The sequence below is a fragment of the Bubalus kerabau genome, chromosome 14 (assembly GCF_029407905.1).
Source record: "Bubalus kerabau isolate K-KA32 ecotype Philippines breed swamp buffalo chromosome 14, PCC_UOA_SB_1v2, whole genome shotgun sequence".
In the NCBI taxonomy this organism is placed as follows: Eukaryota; Metazoa; Chordata; class Mammalia; order Artiodactyla; family Bovidae; genus Bubalus; species Bubalus kerabau.
In genome coordinates, this window is record NC_073637.1 from 75,689,287 (window position 1) to 75,709,603 (window position 20,317).

Genomic DNA, 20,317 nt, shown 5'->3' on the forward strand with positions numbered 1-20,317 from the left:
TTGGAATACCATGTGAAAAACAGAAAAAAAAAAAAAGCCTATTAAATTTTCAGATAAGGCTAAAGATCTGAGTATAGTTTGTAATTTAACAAGTAAGAGTCTTTGATCTATCACAGAGACAGTCTTCAGTTTTTTAAGTGTAACTAAATCTCATTGTTGGCTCAGATGGTAAAGCATCTGCCTACAATGCAGGAGACCTGGGTTTGATCCCTGGTCAGGAAGGTCCTTTGGAGAAGGAAATGGCAACCCACTCCAGTATTCTCGCCTGGAAAATCCCATGGACAGAGGAGCCTGATGGGCTACAGTCTGCGGGGTCACAAAGAGTCAGATACAAGTGAGTGACTTCACCTTAAATCTCATTTAAGGTAGTTTACAAAATAGGAAGTGATCACAGATTTTGCTCTGTCTTTTTAAATGTCTTATGCTTATGTGTAATGTCTGGATATAGAACTACTATAAATTCCCAGTATTCAAATAATTTCTGAAAAACCTTGCTACAGTGTCTGATATTCTACACCAAATATACCATTGGCTTCAAGTGTTTGGTATTTAAATAATCTTGAAGAAAATGCATTAAATTTTTATTAGTAATTAAGCCTTTATCAAGAGTAAGCTCAGGAGATTTGTAGAGAATTCCTCAGGTTATGCAATGCCTTATTGTTTTCTGGCCTCTTTCTACACATCTGCTATATGATTCCTTTCTTTAAAAGTTTCTCTCTGCATACTGTCTGCAATCCACAGGTCTTCTTTTACTCCCACATAATGCAGACTTCAGTACCAATGTGAATGGCTTCTCTAGTACTCTGGTCTAGACTCAGTTCTTTGATTCCCTCAAGTTCAATGACCTTTATCTCCATTACATGTCTGCTTTTTACCGCTGTAGCTGCACCATGGGTGCCCATACTTAGAACTACTCCATCTCCAAACTAATAGATAGGCTCTGTCTGATCGTATGTGTCCTCTGTCCTTACAAAATTTGCTCTTTGTACTGCCATTCCTAAATATCACCTTTAACACTTCTAATTTCTTGATTATTCCAGTCTGTCATCTATATTTATCAATGAATCCCATAACCACAAAGATAAATGCCACTACATATTTTTGATCTTTACCTTCAATAACTCTCCAACACTGCTTACCTGTCTTCAGTTCTCTCTGCAAATTTCCTACATTTACCATTTGAAAACTTTAGTCCTAAGGCCCCTTACCACACTTTGCACAGCAGACCCCCTTCCTCTTACAGTGGTTTTTCATCTAGTCTTCCTTTTGTTCCTTCCCTCCACCTACCCTCTAGATTCATCCCATTCCTCTTCAGGGGACTCACAATATTTTTTCATTATTTCTGAGATCTGTCTGGCTGCCTAAATCAACAACTAGCCTCACCATTTTCATTTTTCTTTCTCACACCCTCTACAATCCATTAGCTCTCCCTGTTCTCTAAAGTGTGTGCACTTTTCTTCATGGCTTCTCCCCTATCTTAATTGTGGCTCTCATCAACATGGCATGTAAAAGTCTATTTGAACTGGTCACTCTGCTTCTGTTTTTGTCTTGCCTGCTGCCTGTACCTCTCCTCAGTCCATTTTCCACATTAGTCACTTAGGTGATAATTTTCCATATACACATAAGATCTTATCATACCCTACCTAAAGGCCTTCAGCATCTCTCCACATCCTTAGAGATAAAAGGCTCTTCCCTTCCTCTGCCTAATATTGAACCACTACCCTAGCAGTGTCTCATATTTTGTGTTTCTGCAGTACTGAATTACTGATATTTTTTGGTATTTCAATTCTATATGCTTCTGGACATGTCTTTCTGCCTGCAAGGACTATCCCTAACTTGGTAAACTCCTTTTTATCCCAGAAAATCCTGCTAAGGCATTACCCGCCCTGTAAACCCTTCCATGATACTTTCCTTCCTTCCACCCACAAGCAGAATTCTTTCCTCATACTACTTGTATTCCATGTAAATGCTTCTGCTACATATACTACCTATACTTATTGATTTATACTCTTAGACTATTGTTCTCTTCTTACTGCTAAACTTTGTTTCTCTCTCACCTCAGGACATTAATAGCTACACTTACTTTCCCCTAAATACCTTCTTCCTGTCCTACAGCAGCATCAACTTCTAGCTTAGATGATTCCTTTTCAAAGAGGCATTCTATCTCCAGTTGTACCATTCTAGTCAAGTTTTCTTTGCTTGCCTTTACACAGTCTCCTTCGGAGGTTACTGGCCTTTTGAGTCCCCTTTCTAAATACTTTTTTCTGGAATGGATATGTTTCTTAATCAGCATCCTTTCCTAATGTTCTAATTTATCTGTAACATGTATGTATATGTTATTTATATATGGGGATATATTTTCTCTGTGTGTACATAAAAAAACTCAACTTATCCTTTTATGTTGGCACGTTCCTTCATGTTTACAAGTTCCAATCTGAATTCATCATTTCCCTCCCCAAAACTGTTCTACCTTTTGAGTTCCCTATCTTATGTCATCTTGTTATCTTATTTATTCACTTGTTCACCCAACTCAGAAACCCCTATAGGTTCTCTTCTTCTTCACTCAATCCTTCTGTCCAATCTGTCACAAAACTGTTGATTTCACTTCAGCAACATCTCTCAGATCTATCCTTTATACTTCATTATTTATCTCAGATATCATTATTTCTATTGGAGTTGAGAAATGGAGTATTTCCTGCCATAACAGTAAACAAAGATTAAGCCATGAGGAAAGTCCAATGATATCACAGTCATCAGCAATTCTGGCCTTCCACATGTAAATTCCTGAGCCCTAATGGTACACAAGAAGACTAATACCTATGATCTGGCAGTCATCAGGCTGTAGCCACTCCCTACGGTGAGCTCAGAGGAAGTCAGGATGTGAAAAACACAGGATACTGGCCCCAGATAGCTGAGATGCATATGAAAGGAATGATTTCAGTGATCCCAGACTCTTGCATCTTACCATACATAGAAAAGCACTAAATTCCTTAACTTGGGATATCTGGTTTTCTTTAATTCACAAAAATATTTCTGATATTCAGACCACCTGCTTTTGGTTGCAAAGTTCTATATAACTTGACTCCTCCCCAACCCCAACTTCACAGAGCAGTTCTCTCAGGGCAACTTGAGATGCTGTCTCCTGGGCTGAAGTCCTAAAAAGTCCCACCAAATAAAACATAACTCTCAACTTTTAGATTGTGAATATTTTTTAAGCTGACAGAGTTATTGCAAACACTCCTGAGGAAGACTTCTGTGGCCTAATATGTCAACCACAAGTTGGCATTTGTCATGAGTGCTTGCCACCTACTTCTACAGGGATTAAATCATGTGCTGCTGCAGCTGACCTTCAACACCTTCTGAAGAAATTCAGGGTGGAAAGCAGAAATGAGGCACTCTATGCTCCAGAAAACTGGCAGAACAGATCTTAAGACAGAAATTCTCAGGAGTTGACCTTATGAGCTCAATATATTTCCCCACATTTAGAAAAGCACTAATATCCTTCATGGTGACAATTGTTTTTCGTGACTAGCAGAAGCTTCATGAGACCAGCAGGAACTTTCTATACAAAAATATGAGCTTGATTGCATACACTCCCTTTACCAATATCACATATAGACTCATCTTTTCTCCCTCCCTCTTTAGATCAGTTTCTCAGAGCTATCTGAGGTGCTGCTGACTCTTGGACTGTAGTTCTCATATTGCCCCAAATAAAACTTCACTCGCAACTCTTGTGTTATACATTTTTCCTCAACAAATATTGCTATACCTTACACTCCTTCCTCCCAAATCTTCCCTTCATTGTGCTGTAAGAATGACCTTTCCCGAGTATTCAAAAAAGTAAGCTATGAAAGATTCAAACAGAAAACTTGTTTTCTTTCCCCACTGCTGTTTCCCCCAACTCCAACGACTGCTTACTAGGCAAGGTTTCTTTTCCCTTTGAACCATCTCTTCTCGCCTTCCTCTCCCAGCCGCAACAAACCAAGCATAAGCTGCTTAGAAAACAGCTGACATTCCAAGCCTAAGAGTCAATTCAGGCATTCCTTGCACTATGCTCCCAACTTTAATCTATTCCAACACGTGGCACACACGGCCTATGGCCCACCAGATTGTGAGCTGGGTAATAACAGGAATTTTCCTATTCACCCGTGTTCTGCCTCCACATCCCCTAGTAGAGTGAAAGGACCAAAAGGGGGACTCTAAAACAACGGTGAAAAATATGAGTGAAGAGAATAAAGGTGATTAAAAAGAGGATTCGGATTCAGATGAAGTCGCTTCAACCAGTTTTGTTCATTTCAAGATGGCGGTCTGTGTGAGCTGTGTACGCCTGTCTGAAGTTAACCATGTCCCTTACTCCCTGACCGCCCTAATCTCAGCACTGCTTAGACTCAGGGCAGGGGCAGTGCGGGCAGCACCCACGGGACCTACCGGCCGCTCTGACGCGGAAGAGGCGCAGTCGTCAGCGCGCCCGAGGCCTGGCTCACAGAGGCGGCCTGGCTCACAGAAGCGGCCTGGAGCCCCCGCCCGGCCCCCCGAGCCCGCGGCTTGCCTCGCCCCCGCCACGTCTCAGGCAGGTCGGACCGCCGGCTGGGGTCCTGAAGGCTGTTCATGCGGGCACGCCCCGTCCAGGGAGAGCCAGTCAGCACCTCAGAGAGGCCTCCCGCGGCCTCCTCGTCGCCAGGAGCGACCTCCAAAGTGGGCAGCTTCGGCCCCTCGCGCCCCGTACGTCCAGGAAAACGCGCGCAGCCAGTTTAACGGTTCAGTTCCCGCCCGACTGCGGCAGCGCGGTAGGTCGGGCGCCCGAGGCTCCGCCCTGCGCGCGCCCCGCGCCCCGCGCCCGCCCCGCGCCTCTGGGGGCCGCCGTCTGCCCCACCCCCGCGGCTGTCAATCCCGGCCTCTAGCGAGCCGCCGGAGCCGTTCCCGGACGGGCACCCCCGGCGCTCCGCAGTCGTGTCTGGACTAAGCGCCGCGACGCGGCTGCCGGCCCCGAAACCCTCCAGGATCTTCAGGCGGTAGGTTGCCGGGGAGGATGGGCTGCGAGGCGAGCAGAAATCAGGACCGCGGGGAGTGAGGCGGCGAGTGGGCGCCGTCTCCGAGGACGGACACGGGGGAAGTTGGGGTGACGGGGAGAGAACTGGCTGGGGTCTGGGACGAGTCGGGCAAGGCCTCCACAGGGTCCCCAAGATGGGGCTCTTAGGACGCAAAGTGGGCGGGCAGGTCGGCAGGAAAGGCGCGGGGGCTGGGGCGGGGGAAAGCGGGAGAGAGGCAAGTGGCCCGGGGAGTTAGACTGCTGAAGGAATGTTGATAAAACAAAAATAAAACAAACAAAATGCCCCCAGAAGTAAGTGTGTATGGACCCCTGCCCCACGACCTGGTGGTAGGTAAGTGGGATGGTTTGAAGACTGTTTCCCGTGTCCTGGCATCGTCCGTACTAAACGCGACCAAGAGTTTGTTTTTGAGATTACTTTAGTTGTTTTTATTAATAATAAAGAGCAAACGAATAATTAATTACACTAAATTATATTCTGTAAGAAAAGAAAACCCAGTAAGAATAAAGAAACCAAAGACATATGTGGTCACTTCACAGAAGAAAGTCAAATGGCTAATGAACCGTATTTGAAGATGTTCTGTGCAACTTGTAGGTAAGGATACGCGTTTTTACGAAAGTTGACATACAACATTTTGTTAGTTTCAGATGTACAACATAATATTTTATCAAAAATTTATAGTTGCTGATATTTTCGCAAAACTAAAAATAAAAACTATGAAAAAGGACAGTTACCTCAGTTTTGACAACCACCAACACGTATTACCTGGACAATTTATTCCAGCTAAATGTTAAATTGTATTTGTGTTAAAAGATGCTTCATAGGAAAAAAAAATTTTTTGTCAGAAAGCATGAAACAGAAAACAGAACACTCTCGGCTTATAACTTTTTGATATTTCAGTTTAAATATTTGATATTTAATTGTTCTAAATAATGACAACCTAGTTTATGGAATAGAAAACGTCTTTCAAGTCACGATTAGTTTATCCTTTAGTCCTCTGTATTTTCCATAATCAGTTTATGCTGCTTAATTACATCAGCATTTGGCTTTAAGAAATCATAACTTTGTAAAAGGTATTTTGAAGTTGAAAACTGAGATTAAATCTTACATAATCCTATATGGGAAATATACATGAGATAAATGAAAGCATGTTCTTTTCACTTCTCTCAGCATATTTCTTAAATTTTATATGCTCTTATTTCTTAATTGCAGCAGAACCATCAGCAGTTTCTAAAGAAATCTAGCATTTAAGTTGTATATTTTAAGTATAATACTGTTTCTAAGTGTAGTAGGTAGTAAGTATAGTATCTAATGGATTAGAATGGCAGTGTACCATGTCTGCAGAATGAGGAAAACATATTAATCCCATAATATATTTAGTAGTCTAAGAAAAATTGAAAATTGAGGAAATGAAAATTATTAGCACACATCAACTTACTCAGAAGGTTTTATACATGTAAATGTTCTTCTCATAAATTTTTTCCATACAAGTACGGTCTATCCACACGGAGTAGTGGAGAGTCAGTTGTGTTTTACTTGCCAAACACACAAACTTAGAGACGATGGCATGAACTTTACAGTCAGAACCTCATTACTAACTGTGTGAACTTGTGCATTTCTCTTTTTCTTAGCTTCAGGTTTCTCATCTGTAAAGTAACTAATAATGAGTTTCTGCAACAGTTAATGTATGGCTCAAAATTAAATGAGGTAGTACATGTAAAGCATTTAATATGTAGTAAGATCTCATAAAAATTGTTTTAATTAAGAAAAGCATATATTGGGTAATGAAATTGTGCCCCATCTGATCAGTATATATGCTTATTATATCATAGTACTATATTTTAGAAAATTTTAGGTTAATTTATAATTTCAGAGTTGGTGGGCCCTTAGGATTCATATTTAGTTCAACATATTTTTTAAAAAAGAAATAATCTAAGATATAGTTAGTATTCTAGATGTAGAATAGCAGTGATATGGATTTCCTGACTTGCAAACCAGTGTTCTATTCATATCACTTGGCCTTAATAAGGCCTTAATAACACCATTTTAACAGATTGAAAGATAAAAACCATATGATTATCTCAATAGATGCAGAAAAAGCCTTTGACAAAACTCAGCTCCCATTTATGATTAAAATTCTTTTAAAAATGGGCATAAAACGATTAAAAATCATTTTAAGATGATTTGTTAAATATGTGTGAACTTGAAAAATAATAACCATTTCTCAGCATGTGTTAGTTAATATTATTAATTTTTGAGATATTGGATCAAAATGTTCTTTAAGAAATATTTATACCACAAAACTATATATTTACATTTCAAAGACAACTGTATGACAGACCCACTACTTGCTACCCAGTGGTGTAGGTAGGATTATGTTTTTTTACAACTGTTCTTTGTAACACTTGATATCATAAATGCCTACACTAGGTAGGACAACCCACTCCAGTGTTCTTGCCTGGAGAATCCCAGGGACAGGGGAGCCTGGTGGGCTGCCATCCATGGGGTCACACAGAGTCGGACACGACTGAAGTGACTTAGCAGTAGCAGCAGGTAAGACCAGTAGCTTCCAAAAGGAAAGGTCCAAAAGGAAACTTTTGGAATTCTACATTAGAGTTTGCTAAAGACTGAAGTTATTTTACATACTGATTTTGTAGTTCAGCTGTCTTTATTTTTAACACAATTAAAATTAAGAGAATTAAGAAAATTTTTAAGAGAATTAATTCTTAATTAAGAATTAAATTAAGAGAATTAATTAATTCTTAATTAAGAATTAAGAGAATTAAGCTTTGGTTTGTGGAGCCCTGTCCTTCATTATGATACTTGATCAGTTTTACAATAATAATTGCTTATTTATTATATAAGATAAGTACTTGCCTTTCCATTAATAACACTGTATAAGATATGATGCTGTTATATAGTATGCATCCAAAACTTATTTCCTATAATATCACAGTCTCTATGCAGGCATAGTTTACTTTTAAAAAATCATATTGAATAGAATATTGTATGAGATGTGAATTTATATCTGGAGACTTTGCTGTAGTTCTCTACTACAAATTGAAAGAGTGCATGCTTGCTAAATTGCTTCAGTCGTGTCCGACTCTTTGCGACACTATGGACTGTAGCCCGCCAGGCCTCTCAATTTGTAGTAGTTTTCCTACTACAGATTGAAAGGGGAAAGGGTAGGTGGGTACAGAAATATCTTTGGTGGGGTTTTTTTTTTGTTGTTTATTTATTGTATTGCAAACTCATATAATAGTCCTGTAACTCCTAAACTCTTGAAAATCCCTAGTTTGAATACTGTGGATTTGCTTTGCTCAGCAACTGGAATACACTTTACAACCTACCAACTCAATTTCAGCTGAGCAATGAAAAAAAAGTGTGTGCCAAAGTAGTCTATTGTATTCTTTTCATGGGGAATAGGATGGAAAGTTAATACTACTAATATTGACATTAGGGTCCTAATTTAAATGGTTAGGATACATATTAAATAATGACATATTAGATTGCTTTTAGGTCCATGTTAAAATATCTCTTTCACATAGAAAGTATTCAATCAATAAAGTGGTTTTTTTTCTTCATATACTTTTTGGGTTTCCTATTATATCAAAGTTGTAATGTCAACAAATACATACAGCATTAGTTTTGTTTAGAAGTTTGTTAATCACCATGCTGAAATACTAGTTAACATACTCATTACAAGTCTAGATGGGTGCTAACTTGGGTGGTTGTTGTTCAGTTGCTCAGTCGTGTCTGAATGTTTGCAACCCCATGGACTGCAGCACGCCAGGCTCCCCGTCCTCTGTCTCCCAGAGTCTGCTTGAACTCATGTCCATTGAGTTAATGATGCCATCCAACCATCTCATCTTCTGTCGTCCCCTTCTCCTCCCTCCTTCAGTCTTTCCCAGCATCAGGGTCTTTTCCAGTGAATCAGCTCTTTGCGTCAGATTTGCTTGACTCCAAACTTCAAGAAAAAGTAACTATTTTGTGCTTAGTTATCATTGCTAACTTTGAGAGGTTGTTTATAAATTTATGACTTTGACACTTGAATTATGTCCAAAGGAATTAGATGAGAGCATTTCTTTGGTGTGTAAAGAAAGTGATTAACCCCATTTTATACTTAGGGAAAAGGTCACTTAGACCAACTTCTGCTCAAGATCATATGGTTACAATCAGTTTCTGGAAAATTAAGTGAAAATCTGGTGGAGTTTTACTTTTGACTTCATCTTGATAGGCATCAAAATTTGGAAAACTTTGGATCCATTCAAACAGAAAATTTTCATTAAATAGGAGGCATTTAAATGTATAGATATATTTAGTAAAACTGATTGTGTTGTAGCTACTAAGATACACAAAGTCAGTTTTTTTTTTTACTTCAATTGTCTAATCAATTAGGCTTGTAATAGATTTTTTGTATGATATATTTTAGAAAAATTAATAGTCAAAATATAATATGGGCCACTGGAAAAAGAAAGAAAATCATTATTGTTGTTACTGTTCTTGTTATTTTACTATCAACCATTTGTTAGGAACTAGAGAACTTCATGTGAGCTTCATCTGAGCTTCCCTGGTAGCTCAGCTGGTAAAGAATCTGCCTACAATGTGTGAGGCCCTGGTTGGATTCCTGGGTCAGGAAGTCGCCTGGAGAAGGTATAGGCTACCCACTCCAGTATTTTTGGGCTTCCCTCATGGTTCAGATGGTAAAGAATCCACCTGCAATGTGAAAGACCTGGGTTCAATCCCTGGGTTGGGAACATCCCCTGGAGGAGGGCATGGCAACCCACTCTAGCATTCTTGCCTGGAGAATCCCATGGACAAAGGAGCTTGGTGGCTACAGTCCATGGGGTTGCAAAGAGTCAGACAGGACTGAGTGAGTAAGCCCACACAGAGTACTTTACATGAACTATTTTATTTAATGTTACTGTTGAAAGAAGAAGAGCAGCTGAAAGAGTGAGGGAACACCAGAATTCCTGAGTTTATAGATAAATGGTGAAACATAATAACATTTATGAATTCAACAATTTATTGAACATGTAGTGTATATTAGATGCTGTGGCAGCCCTTAGATGCTGTATATTAGATGCTGTGCTAGCTCTTAGAGAAAGTGCTGGAGCTATGATTTTATAGTCAGCTAATGTAATAAAAACCACACTGGAAGAGGGTATAAGGGTGCTTTGTGAACACATAAGAAGGGTGCTTACTGAAACCTGGACAGTTCTGCCTGTGTCAGCGGTGGGAAGAGAGGAAGGAACTAGCTTGACTGAAGGGTGTTCTGTCTAGAAGCATGGGGATGAGCATATATGCCACTTTCTAGACTCATGAGCTGGGGCAAATTACCTAATTTCTCTAAGCATTATCTGGAAAATGAGGTTTAAAAAATCCTAAAACTAACATTTATTGAACTCTTATGATGTAGTGGGCATTGTGCTAATGATTTATACAGATTTTCTTGTGTAGTCTTCAAACCTAGGTAGGGGTTATTATTTTCCATAATTATATAACTAGGTGGTAGAGCTATGATAAGAACCCAGGTAGGCTGACCCAAGACCTGAGCTCTAACGATTAATAGTGCCTAATTTATAAAGTTGTTCTGAATATTAAATAATGTGGCATAGTTAATGGTTTACTGTGCATGAAACGTGGATGTTGGCTCATGTTTCTATTATCAATAATTCAGCAGGTGATGGGGAACTAAAGTTTTTGAAGCAGATATGTGTGTAAAGGGATCATAATTTGGAGAGAGAATAAGCTGTATTCTCCCATTTGTTCAGCAAGTGCTTGTTTTGCACCTACTTTGGATCCAGTCCAAGTACTGAGTTAGTTGCAAGGGACACAGGAGGAATGAAAATATTGTTCCTCACTTTGAGAAGAATCTGTCCCTCGCTTTGCTAGTATGGAAGATAAATCAGCCATCATAGTTTAGTATATAGTATAGTACAGTGTTCTCTAAATGCCGTGATGTGGCCATATTCATTTTGTCTCAGGTAAAGAGGTACATAGGGAAAGGCAGTATTTAATTAAATCAGACTAGGTGTTCAGGGAGATATAGTAGGAACTACTGGGAGACTAAAAGAGTAGTGGTAGGAGTAAAGAAAATAGATCTGAGTGATATTTTGATAGTAGAATGGAATTAGAGACTGATTATGGTGAGGGGCTCTAATTTAGATAAATTTAAGGAATACAACAGGAGGGACATCTTTGGAGTCAAAGTAATGAATTTAATTTTGGATATGTTGAATTTAAGGTACTTACTATAAGATATACATGGGAATATCTTTTGGCAATTAGATAGTTAATATAATAATAATACACTCAGGAGGTGATCATTCATCACCTCCTGAATTATTAATAATAGGAACAGAAGCCAACATCCATGTGTCATGCACAGTAAACCATTTACCTATGTCACATTATTTAAAAAGAGAGGTAGACGCGGATGTGTAAGTAACGGCATACTTATTATGTAGATAGGTAGTTGCAGTCATGAAAATAGATGAAAATAGCTAGGAGAATTAAAGCCAAATTTGGACTAATCCCTAAATTTAACTGGAGAAAAATAGGAATCATCTAAGGAAGTTAAAAGAGACAGTCAAAGAAATAGGAAACAAAACCTATAGAAAAGAGGGAAGTTAAGGGAGGGAAATGTTTTAGAGAGGGAATATTCAATTGTGAGAGATGCTGAAATGGGTCTCTGGTTGTTGCAGGTTGTTTTAAATTCTTGTTTTGTGTTTGTGTTTTCCACTTTAATTTATAAAATAGTTGTCTTCAAATGAATGTCATGGTTTTTTTTATTGTAAGTTCTATTTTTTTTGTCCTTTTTTCTTTTGTTCTTTTATTGAAGGATAATTGCATTACAGAATTGTGTTGTTTTCTGTCAAACCTTAACATAAATCAAACATAGGTACACATATTTCCCCTCCCTTTTGAACCTCCCTCCCATCTCTCTCCCCACCCCACCCCTCTAGGTTGATCCAGAGCCCCTGTTTGAGTTTCCTGAAGTATACAGCAAATTCCCATTGGCTATCTATTTTTACATATAGTAATGTAAATTTCCATGTTACTCTCTCCATACATCTCACCCTCTCCTCCCCTCTCTCCATGTCCATGAATCTATTCTGTATGTCTGTTTTGCTACTGCTGCCCTGTAAATAATTTCTTCAATACCATTTTTTCTAGATTCCATATATATATATATATTATATATATATATATGTTAGAATATGATATTTATCTTTTTCTGACTCACTTCACTCTGTATAATAGGTTCTAGGTTCATCCACCTCATCTGAACTGACTCAAATGCATTCCTTTTTATGGCTGAGTAATATTCCATTGTGTATATGTACCACAACTTCTTTGTCCATTCATCTGTCCATGGACATCTAGGTTGCTTCCATGTTCTAGCTGTTGTAAATAGTGCTGCAATGAACAGTGGGATACATGTGTCTTTTTCAATTTTGGTTTCATCAGGGTACATGCCTAGGAGTGGGATTGCTGGGTCATATGGTGGTAATGTCATTGTTTTGTTTGTATATGTGTTAAAGCAATTTGTATTTTTCCCTCCTAAAGTATGGAACCTCAAGATCTTTATGATAATGGAAACCAAAAAGTTGATTGGTAAACCACTTCAACCAGCAAGACCTGTTCGTCATCTGAGTTCTCCCCCTGGTGAGTCTGGTATCCACATTTAAAAAATTAATTGGCTAATAGCTAATTAGTATTTGAAAGGCCACATAATACATAAATAATATATATATAGAATACATAAATAGTTTATGGTGGATATTTAAAGATAATGAAAACCAATGATCTCTGAAGAATTTAGAAGTATTACCAATGAGAAGGGATTCTTTTTTTATTGATGTATATAATTGATTTACAATACTGTGTTGGTTTTAGGTATACAGCAATGATTCAGATTCAGTTTTTATATATATATATATGTATGTATGTATGTATGGGCTTCCCTGATAGCTCAGTTGGTAAAGAATCCGCCTGCAATGCAGGAGACCTGGGTTCGATTCCTGGGTTGGGAAGATCCCCTGGAGAAGGGAAAGACTACCCACTTCAGTATTCTGGCCTGGAGAATTCCGTGGACTGTATAGTCCATGGGGTCGCAAAGTTGGACACAACTGAGTGACTGACTTTCACACACATATATGTATATACACCTATGCTGCTGCTGCTGCTGCTGCATCACTTCAGTCGTGTCCCACTCTGTGCAACCCCACAGATGACAGCCCACCAGGCTCCCCTGTCCCTGGGATTCTCCAGGCAAGATTTCTGGAGTGGGTTGCCATTTCCTCCTCCAATGCATGAAAGTGAAAAGTGAAAGTGAAGTCGCTCAGTCGTGTCTGACTTGTAGCGACCCCATGGACTGCAGCCCACCAAAGCTCCTCCATCCATGGGATTTTCCAGGCAAGAGTACTGGAGTGTGGTGCCATTGCCTTCTCCGATATACACCTATATATATATATATATTTTCAGATTATTTTCCATTATAGGTTATTATAAGATATTGAACATAATTGTGCTATATAGCAAATCCTTATTGCTTATCTGTTTTATGTATAATAGTTTGTTAATCCCATACTCCTAATTTATCCCTTTGCTCCTCCCTTTCCTCTTTGGTAACCATAAGATTGTTTTCTGTGTCTATGAGTCTCTTTCTGTTTTGCCCATAGATTCATTTGTATTATTTTTTAGATTCTATATATAAATGGTATCATATAATATTTGTCTTTATCTGACTGATTTCACTAAGTATACTATACTCTAGGTCCATTCATACTGCTGCAAATGGCAATGTTTCATGCTTTTTATGGCTGAGTAATATTCCACTGTGTATATATACCACATCTTCTTAGACCAGTCATTTGTTAGTGGGCACTTGGGTTATTTCCGTGTCTTGGCTATTATAAATAGTGCTGCTGTGAACATTGGGATGCAAATATCTTTTCAAATTAAAGAGTTTTTGTCTTTTTTGGATACATAATCAGGAGGGGGATTGCTGGATCATAAGATAACTCATTTTTTAAGGAACCTCCATACTGTTTTGCATTGGAGAAGGAAATAGCAACCCACTCCAGTATTCTTGCCTAGAGAATCCTGTGGATGGAGGAACCTGGTAGGCTGCTGTCCACAGGGTCACACAGAATCAGACACAACTGAAGCGACTTAGCATGCATACATGTGTTGGAGAAGGAAATGGCAGCCCACTCCAGTGTTCTTGCCTGGAGAATCCCAGGGGCGGTGGAGCCTGGTGCGTCTATGGGGTCGCACAGAATCGGACACGACTGCAGCGACTTAGCAGCAGCAGCATATACTGTTTTGTATAGTGGCTGCACCCATTTACATTTCCACCAATGGTGATTGGAATTGCTCTCACCAGCAATTATTATTTATAGATATTTTCATGATGGCCATTCTGACCTGTGAAGTGGTACCTCATTGTGGTTTTGACTTGCATTAAGAAATGGATTCTTAATGGTCTACTAGTCCATAGTCTACCAGACCAACAAAGATGGGAAGAACAGTTTTTGCTTAAGAGCAACTCATGGATTTTTTTTTTTTAATGTCTCATTTTCATGGTTAACAACTGGCTTATGCTCAGAATGATACTGTCAGTGCAAATCATGTTCTGTGATTTTGATCACTGCTGATCAGCCATGCTGGAGAGAGCATTAGCCTTTTAAAAATATACCTAATTGAAAAAAATTAGTCCAAAGCAGATTAAGGCTGTACTTTAGCTGAACAGAAAGTCTTAATTTTTCAGGAAATCTAAAACTGAATTTTCTAAAATTAAAATATTTTCTCTTGTGCATAATACTAAACTTTTGGACAAATTCTTGAAATTCCAAATTGGAATAATAATTTTTTATTCTTTTTCATTACTAGCTATATATACTTATATTTTACATATATGTGTATAAAAATTACTTTAATTCTGCTTAGTCCATGTGTTCAACTGAGTAACTGGCTACTTAGAAAAGGGAAAACATAGCACTTTGATTGATTACAAAGATGAAGCAGAAAAGATAGAAATAACACAATTCCTCAGTCCTCCACTTGTTCTTCCATCTTTGGCTTCTACAGAGAAGATTGTCTACATTTTGGTCATGTTTCCTCTGAAGATAGCCGTGACTTAGGACAGACAAAATGAATTGAGATCTCTGGACCATAGTTCAGCAATGCTGATGTGATTCAGCATTCTTCTGGAACACTGAAGAAACAGTTGTATAGGGCCAAGTCTCATTTTGTCCTAAAGCAAAGGAAATAAAACCATTGTCAGCTACTTGTTTCTGTGACTAGGCTTTTTATAGTATCTCTCCCTCCCTCATTTGTACAGGTTCCATTTTTCACGGATGCTTTCCCTTGAAGGCTATTTTAGCGGTGGGTAGAAGTGGGCTGGTAGCCCTGATCTCTCATTTCATTATGCCCTCTTAAGATGTGGACAGGAAAAAAAAAAAAAAGATGTGGACAGGAGTAGGGGTTTATTAAGCAGAAAAGTTAGGTAAATCAGAAATTAATTTTAGCATTAAAGCATACTTCTGTACTGTTTGGGCAACTCACATCCCCAAAGAAATCTACTTTTTATTCAAGACCCATACTGAATTATTTCCTTTTGTTAAGCCTTAGTTGTTAAGCCTTAGTTGATATGCCCAAAGCCCAATCTTCTCTCCCCTGGTATCTTCTCTGTACCTGTCACATAACTTATTGTTATTATAATCATTTTTTATGAGCTTGTTTTAAAAAATAGGCTATGAAGTCTTTTATCTCTGAACTTTTTTCATGTTTATAAACCCATCTCCTAACACAGTAGCTGACATTTCATTGTGTTGAGTAAATGAACTCTCAGAAAACATTTCAAAACAGTGCCTAGCATATCCTAGATACTTAAGGTTTTTTAGGTGGTATTATACCATTTATTGAAGTAATAAGTATTTAAAACAGTTTTTTTTTCCTCTCTCCTAACAGGAGCAGTATTCCCTTTCAACTTTCAGAATGAATATCCATGCAACACCCAGTACTTACAAAGTGGAGTTAGCAGAGTAAGTCTTAGAAGTTATAAAAAAATGAAGCATTGCAGACTGGAAAGTAAAATTTGTTAGATGGCTCTTGTGTGTCAGGTACTATATTAAATGCATCAGATACTTTAATAAGTTATGATATATTTCAGGCATACACTTAAGAGAATAAAATACTCATTATGCCCATTGCTCACCATTTTCAAATCTCAATATTTTTTTATTTTAGAAAATTAAAAGAAATCTTACATACATAGTTAAAAACACCTGTATATCCCTGAACCTTCCCATTTGCTTCCTGTACTTCCCCAGGATAAGTATCCTCAATTTGTCTTTTGCCATAACAAATAGACTTGTTTGTATGTAAAGCTACCACATTTCTTGTTCCATTTTTTTGTTGAGGGGTATGACCCTTGTTAAATAAGCAGGGTGACACTGTACAGCCTTGACGTACTCCTTTTCCTCTTTGGAACCAGTCTGTTGTTCCATGTCCAGTTCTAACTGTTACCTCCTGACCTGCATATAGGTTTCTCAAGAGGCATGTCAGGTGGTCTGGTATTCCCATCTCTTGAAGAATTTTCCACAGTTTATTGTGATCCACACAGTCAAAGGCTTTGGCATAGTCAATAAAGCTTCCAACCAGTCCATTCTAAAGGAGATCGGTCCTGGGTGTTCTTTGGAAGGAATGATGCTAAAGCTGAAACTCCAGTATTTTGGCCACCTCATGCGAAGCGTTGACTCATTAGAAAGGACTCTGATGCTGGGAGGGATTGGGGGCAGGAGGAGAAGGGGACGACAGAGGATGAGATGGCTGGATGGCATTACCAACTCAATGGATGTGAGTTTGAGTGAACTCCAGGAGTTGGTGATGGACAGGGAGGCCTGGCGTGCTGCGATTCATGGGGTCACAGAGTTGGACACAACTGAGCAACTGAACTGAACTGAACCGATGACCCTTGTTTATATTTTATAATAGAAATAGAAATATTTTATAATAAATGCTTTTATATAATAAATATCCATCTATATGTTATGTTTTATACATGTTTTAAAGGTCTTCTGGAATATAAACCTGGAGTAGATTTGCTATATACTGTCAGATTACCCTCCAGAATGATTTGTACAAGCAATGCATTAACTACTCTGATTTTTCTACAGCCTTACCTTGTTATTGTCAAACTTTCACTTTTTTCATGTTTAATGTGTGAGAAATGTGTCTTTCTTGGTTTTAATTTTTAATTCTCTATTACTTTGAAATGCAGCATCTTTTTTTTTATGTTTAATTTGGCCATTTGGATTGTCTCTTTTGTGACATCACTGCATATTGTCTGCCCATTTTTCTTGGTCTGTGAAAGAATTGTTTATTTTTGTGTGTTTCTTTTTTCAAATTTTAAAATCTTTATGTAGTCATAGTGTCAAATTTTTTTATAATTTCACTTTTTGTGTCACTGTATGAAGTCTTCCCTGCCCTAAGCTCAAAAGACATTTTTCCTACATATTCTTCTAAAAAGTTTAAAGTTTTGCTTTAATATTTAGGTGTATAATCTACCTGAAATTAATTTTTATATGATATAAATAAAATCAATTTTTTTCATATAGTCAGTTGTAAAGTACAAGTCATCGAATATTCTTTCCATATAGACTTATGCCATCTTTACTGTATAAATCTTTATATAAACAGGGATTGTTTCTGGACTTTGCTTTTCCATTGGTCTATTTGTGTATCTCTGTGTCAGTACCTTGATATCTTAATTATTCTTGCTTTATATAAATTTTAAGCCATTGTAATGTTTTGTTTAATCTATCCCAGCAGTTAAAATTTACCTACTTAATACAGTAAGAATATTGTATAGTATAGTAACTTTCTTTGGAACCCTTGACCTTCTTTTGAAAGCTTTATAAGTAAAAAGGCGTATGTTAATATTGCAAAACCTTATACAAAATAAATTAATTAGATTTACTTCTAAGCCTAAAATTTTGTCTGCTGCTTCAAATGTAATTCAAAAGCTACCAGAACCTATGTCAGAGATATCACATGATTTTTAACGGACACTTTTTACCAACTTTTTGTATTTTTTAAACCAACTTTGTTAAGGCGTAATTTACATACAGTAAAATGAATCCATTGGTTCAATGGGTTTTGACAAATAATCAATATATACCTCATGTAACCAACCCCACAATGAAACTGTAGAACATTTTCAGCTTCCCCAGAAGTCTCTTTTATTCCTTTTCAGTCATTTACTATTTCCACTTCCATTAATCCTAGTGCTCCCTCCTGCTCCGGGCATCTGCTCATCTGCTTTCTTTAGCTATAAAGTAGTTTTGGCTGCTCTAAAATTTCATATAGATGAAATCACACAATATATTCTTTAGTGTTAGGTGTTTTTTTTTTGTTTTTTTTTGGTTTTTTTTTTGCTCAGCATAATGTTTTTGAGATTCTTCCATGTTGTAGATATTGGTAGTGATTTTCTTTTAAATTTGGAGTAGTATTCTGCTGTATGAATATAGGATAGTTTATTTATTATGATAAATATTATGAATAATGCTCTGTGGATAGTTGTGTTCAAGTCTCTGTGTATACATACACACAATAACCAGAAGTGGAATTGATGAATCATGTTAAATCCGTTTAGAAACTGCTAAAATGTTTTCCAGAGTGGTTGTACCACCAGTAGTGTATGAGTGTCCTGGTTACTTCACGTCCTTGGTGACACTTGGTATAGTCAGTCTTAATCTTAGCCATTTTAGTGTGTTAGTAGTTGTATCTCATTGTACTTTATATTTGCATTCCCCTAATGATTAATGAAATGGAGCATTTTATCATGAGTTTATTTACCATCTGTCTTTTTCTTTTCTTTTTTTCTTTCTGATAAATTATCTGATCAAATCTTTTGCATGTTTTTACTGTTTGGGTTGTATACCTTTCTTTCACTGAATCATAAATTTGTTGACATCAGTATATCGTACATGTGTGAGTTTATTTCTAAACTTCATTATGTTCTACTGATTTATAATGTGTTTTCTCCAGCTTTATTGATATATAATTGACATATAACATTGTGTAAGTTTAGGGTATAGAATGTGATGATTTGATTAATACCTGTTTATGTTGCAAAATGTTTACCACAATGAGTTTAGTTAACATATTCTTCATTTCACATAATCACTATTTTGTTGTTGTTTTTGTTGTAGTGAGAACATTAAGATTTATTCTTTTAGCAGCTTTCAAGTATTCAATGCAGTATTGTCAACTATAGCCATCTTACTGTACACTAGATTACCTAGATTACGTATCTTTAGGTCCACATCAAACTTTACAGACTGTTGTAGCCAAGTCAGATAATGAAAATTCACCAACTTTATAGTTTTTCAGATTTATCTCCCTTATTCTGGGTCCTCAGCATTTCCACAGAAATTTTAAGTGAACCGGTAAATTTCTACCAAAAAGGCTTATTGGAATTCTGATTGTTTGAAATCAGTTTGAAAAGAATTACCATCTTAATATTGTCTTCTGATCCATAAGCAAGACATTTCTCTCTGTACTTTGTATTTTTTCAGCAAAGGGGTCTTGAACTCTTGTCAAACTTATAAGCATTTTGTATTTTTTTATACTATTGTAAGTGGTACTTTTTTTATAAATTTCAAATTCCACATTTTGGATGCTAGAATACAGAAATACTATTGATTTTTGTACATTGACCTTGTTTAACTCACTTCTTAGGTCTCATAACCTTTTTGTAGCGTATTCCCTCCCATTTTTCTCTACTGTCAGAATTTTACTTAAACTTGTACTATAAATACACAGTACATTGTTACTAATTTTTGCTTTTGTATACTATCTTAAAATAATTTTTTAAAATATAAGAATGAATTTTAACCTTCATTTATTCCTTTTCCAGCACTCTTAATTTTTTTATGTAAATCCATTTTTATGTCTGGCATTACCTTCCTTCTGCCTGAACAACTTCTTTTAGTCTGGGTTTTTTTTGTTGTTATTACCTCACAAAAATTACTTGAAAACATTGACTTAACAATTCCTTATTATTATCTTTCATGGATCTGTGGCCTTAGTGGTTTCGGTGGCCATTTCTCAGTACTGTGGTTGCAGTCAGATAGGGTCTAGGCCTGGAGTGCTTTAAAGTCTTGACGGGATTGGATGGCCCGATGGCTCACTCACATGGTTGGTAGAGTTTAGCTGCCCCGGTAGACTGGAGGTAGCCCCTACAAATGGCCTCT

At 37.4% G+C, this 20,317-nt stretch overlaps 1 protein-coding gene across 2 annotated transcripts in view; it reads left to right on the forward strand.

Moving 5' to 3' along the window:
- The first annotated feature begins 4,719 nt into the window (after positions 1 to 4,719).
- The window catches only part of C14H8orf88 (chromosome 14 C8orf88 homolog), a 37,722-nt gene continuing 22,124 nt past the window's right edge, over positions 4,720 to 20,317 (forward strand). For both annotated transcript variants that reach the window (XM_055546701.1, XM_055546702.1), the window contains exons 1-3: positions 4,720 to 5,012; positions 12,621 to 12,719; positions 16,029 to 16,102. In XM_055546701.1, the coding sequence (XP_055402676.1) occupies positions 12,641 to 12,719; positions 16,029 to 16,102 (153 nt within the window). In that variant the 5' untranslated portion in view covers positions 4,720 to 5,012; positions 12,621 to 12,640. The remainder of the gene's footprint in view (positions 5,013 to 12,620; positions 12,720 to 16,028; positions 16,103 to 20,317) is intronic.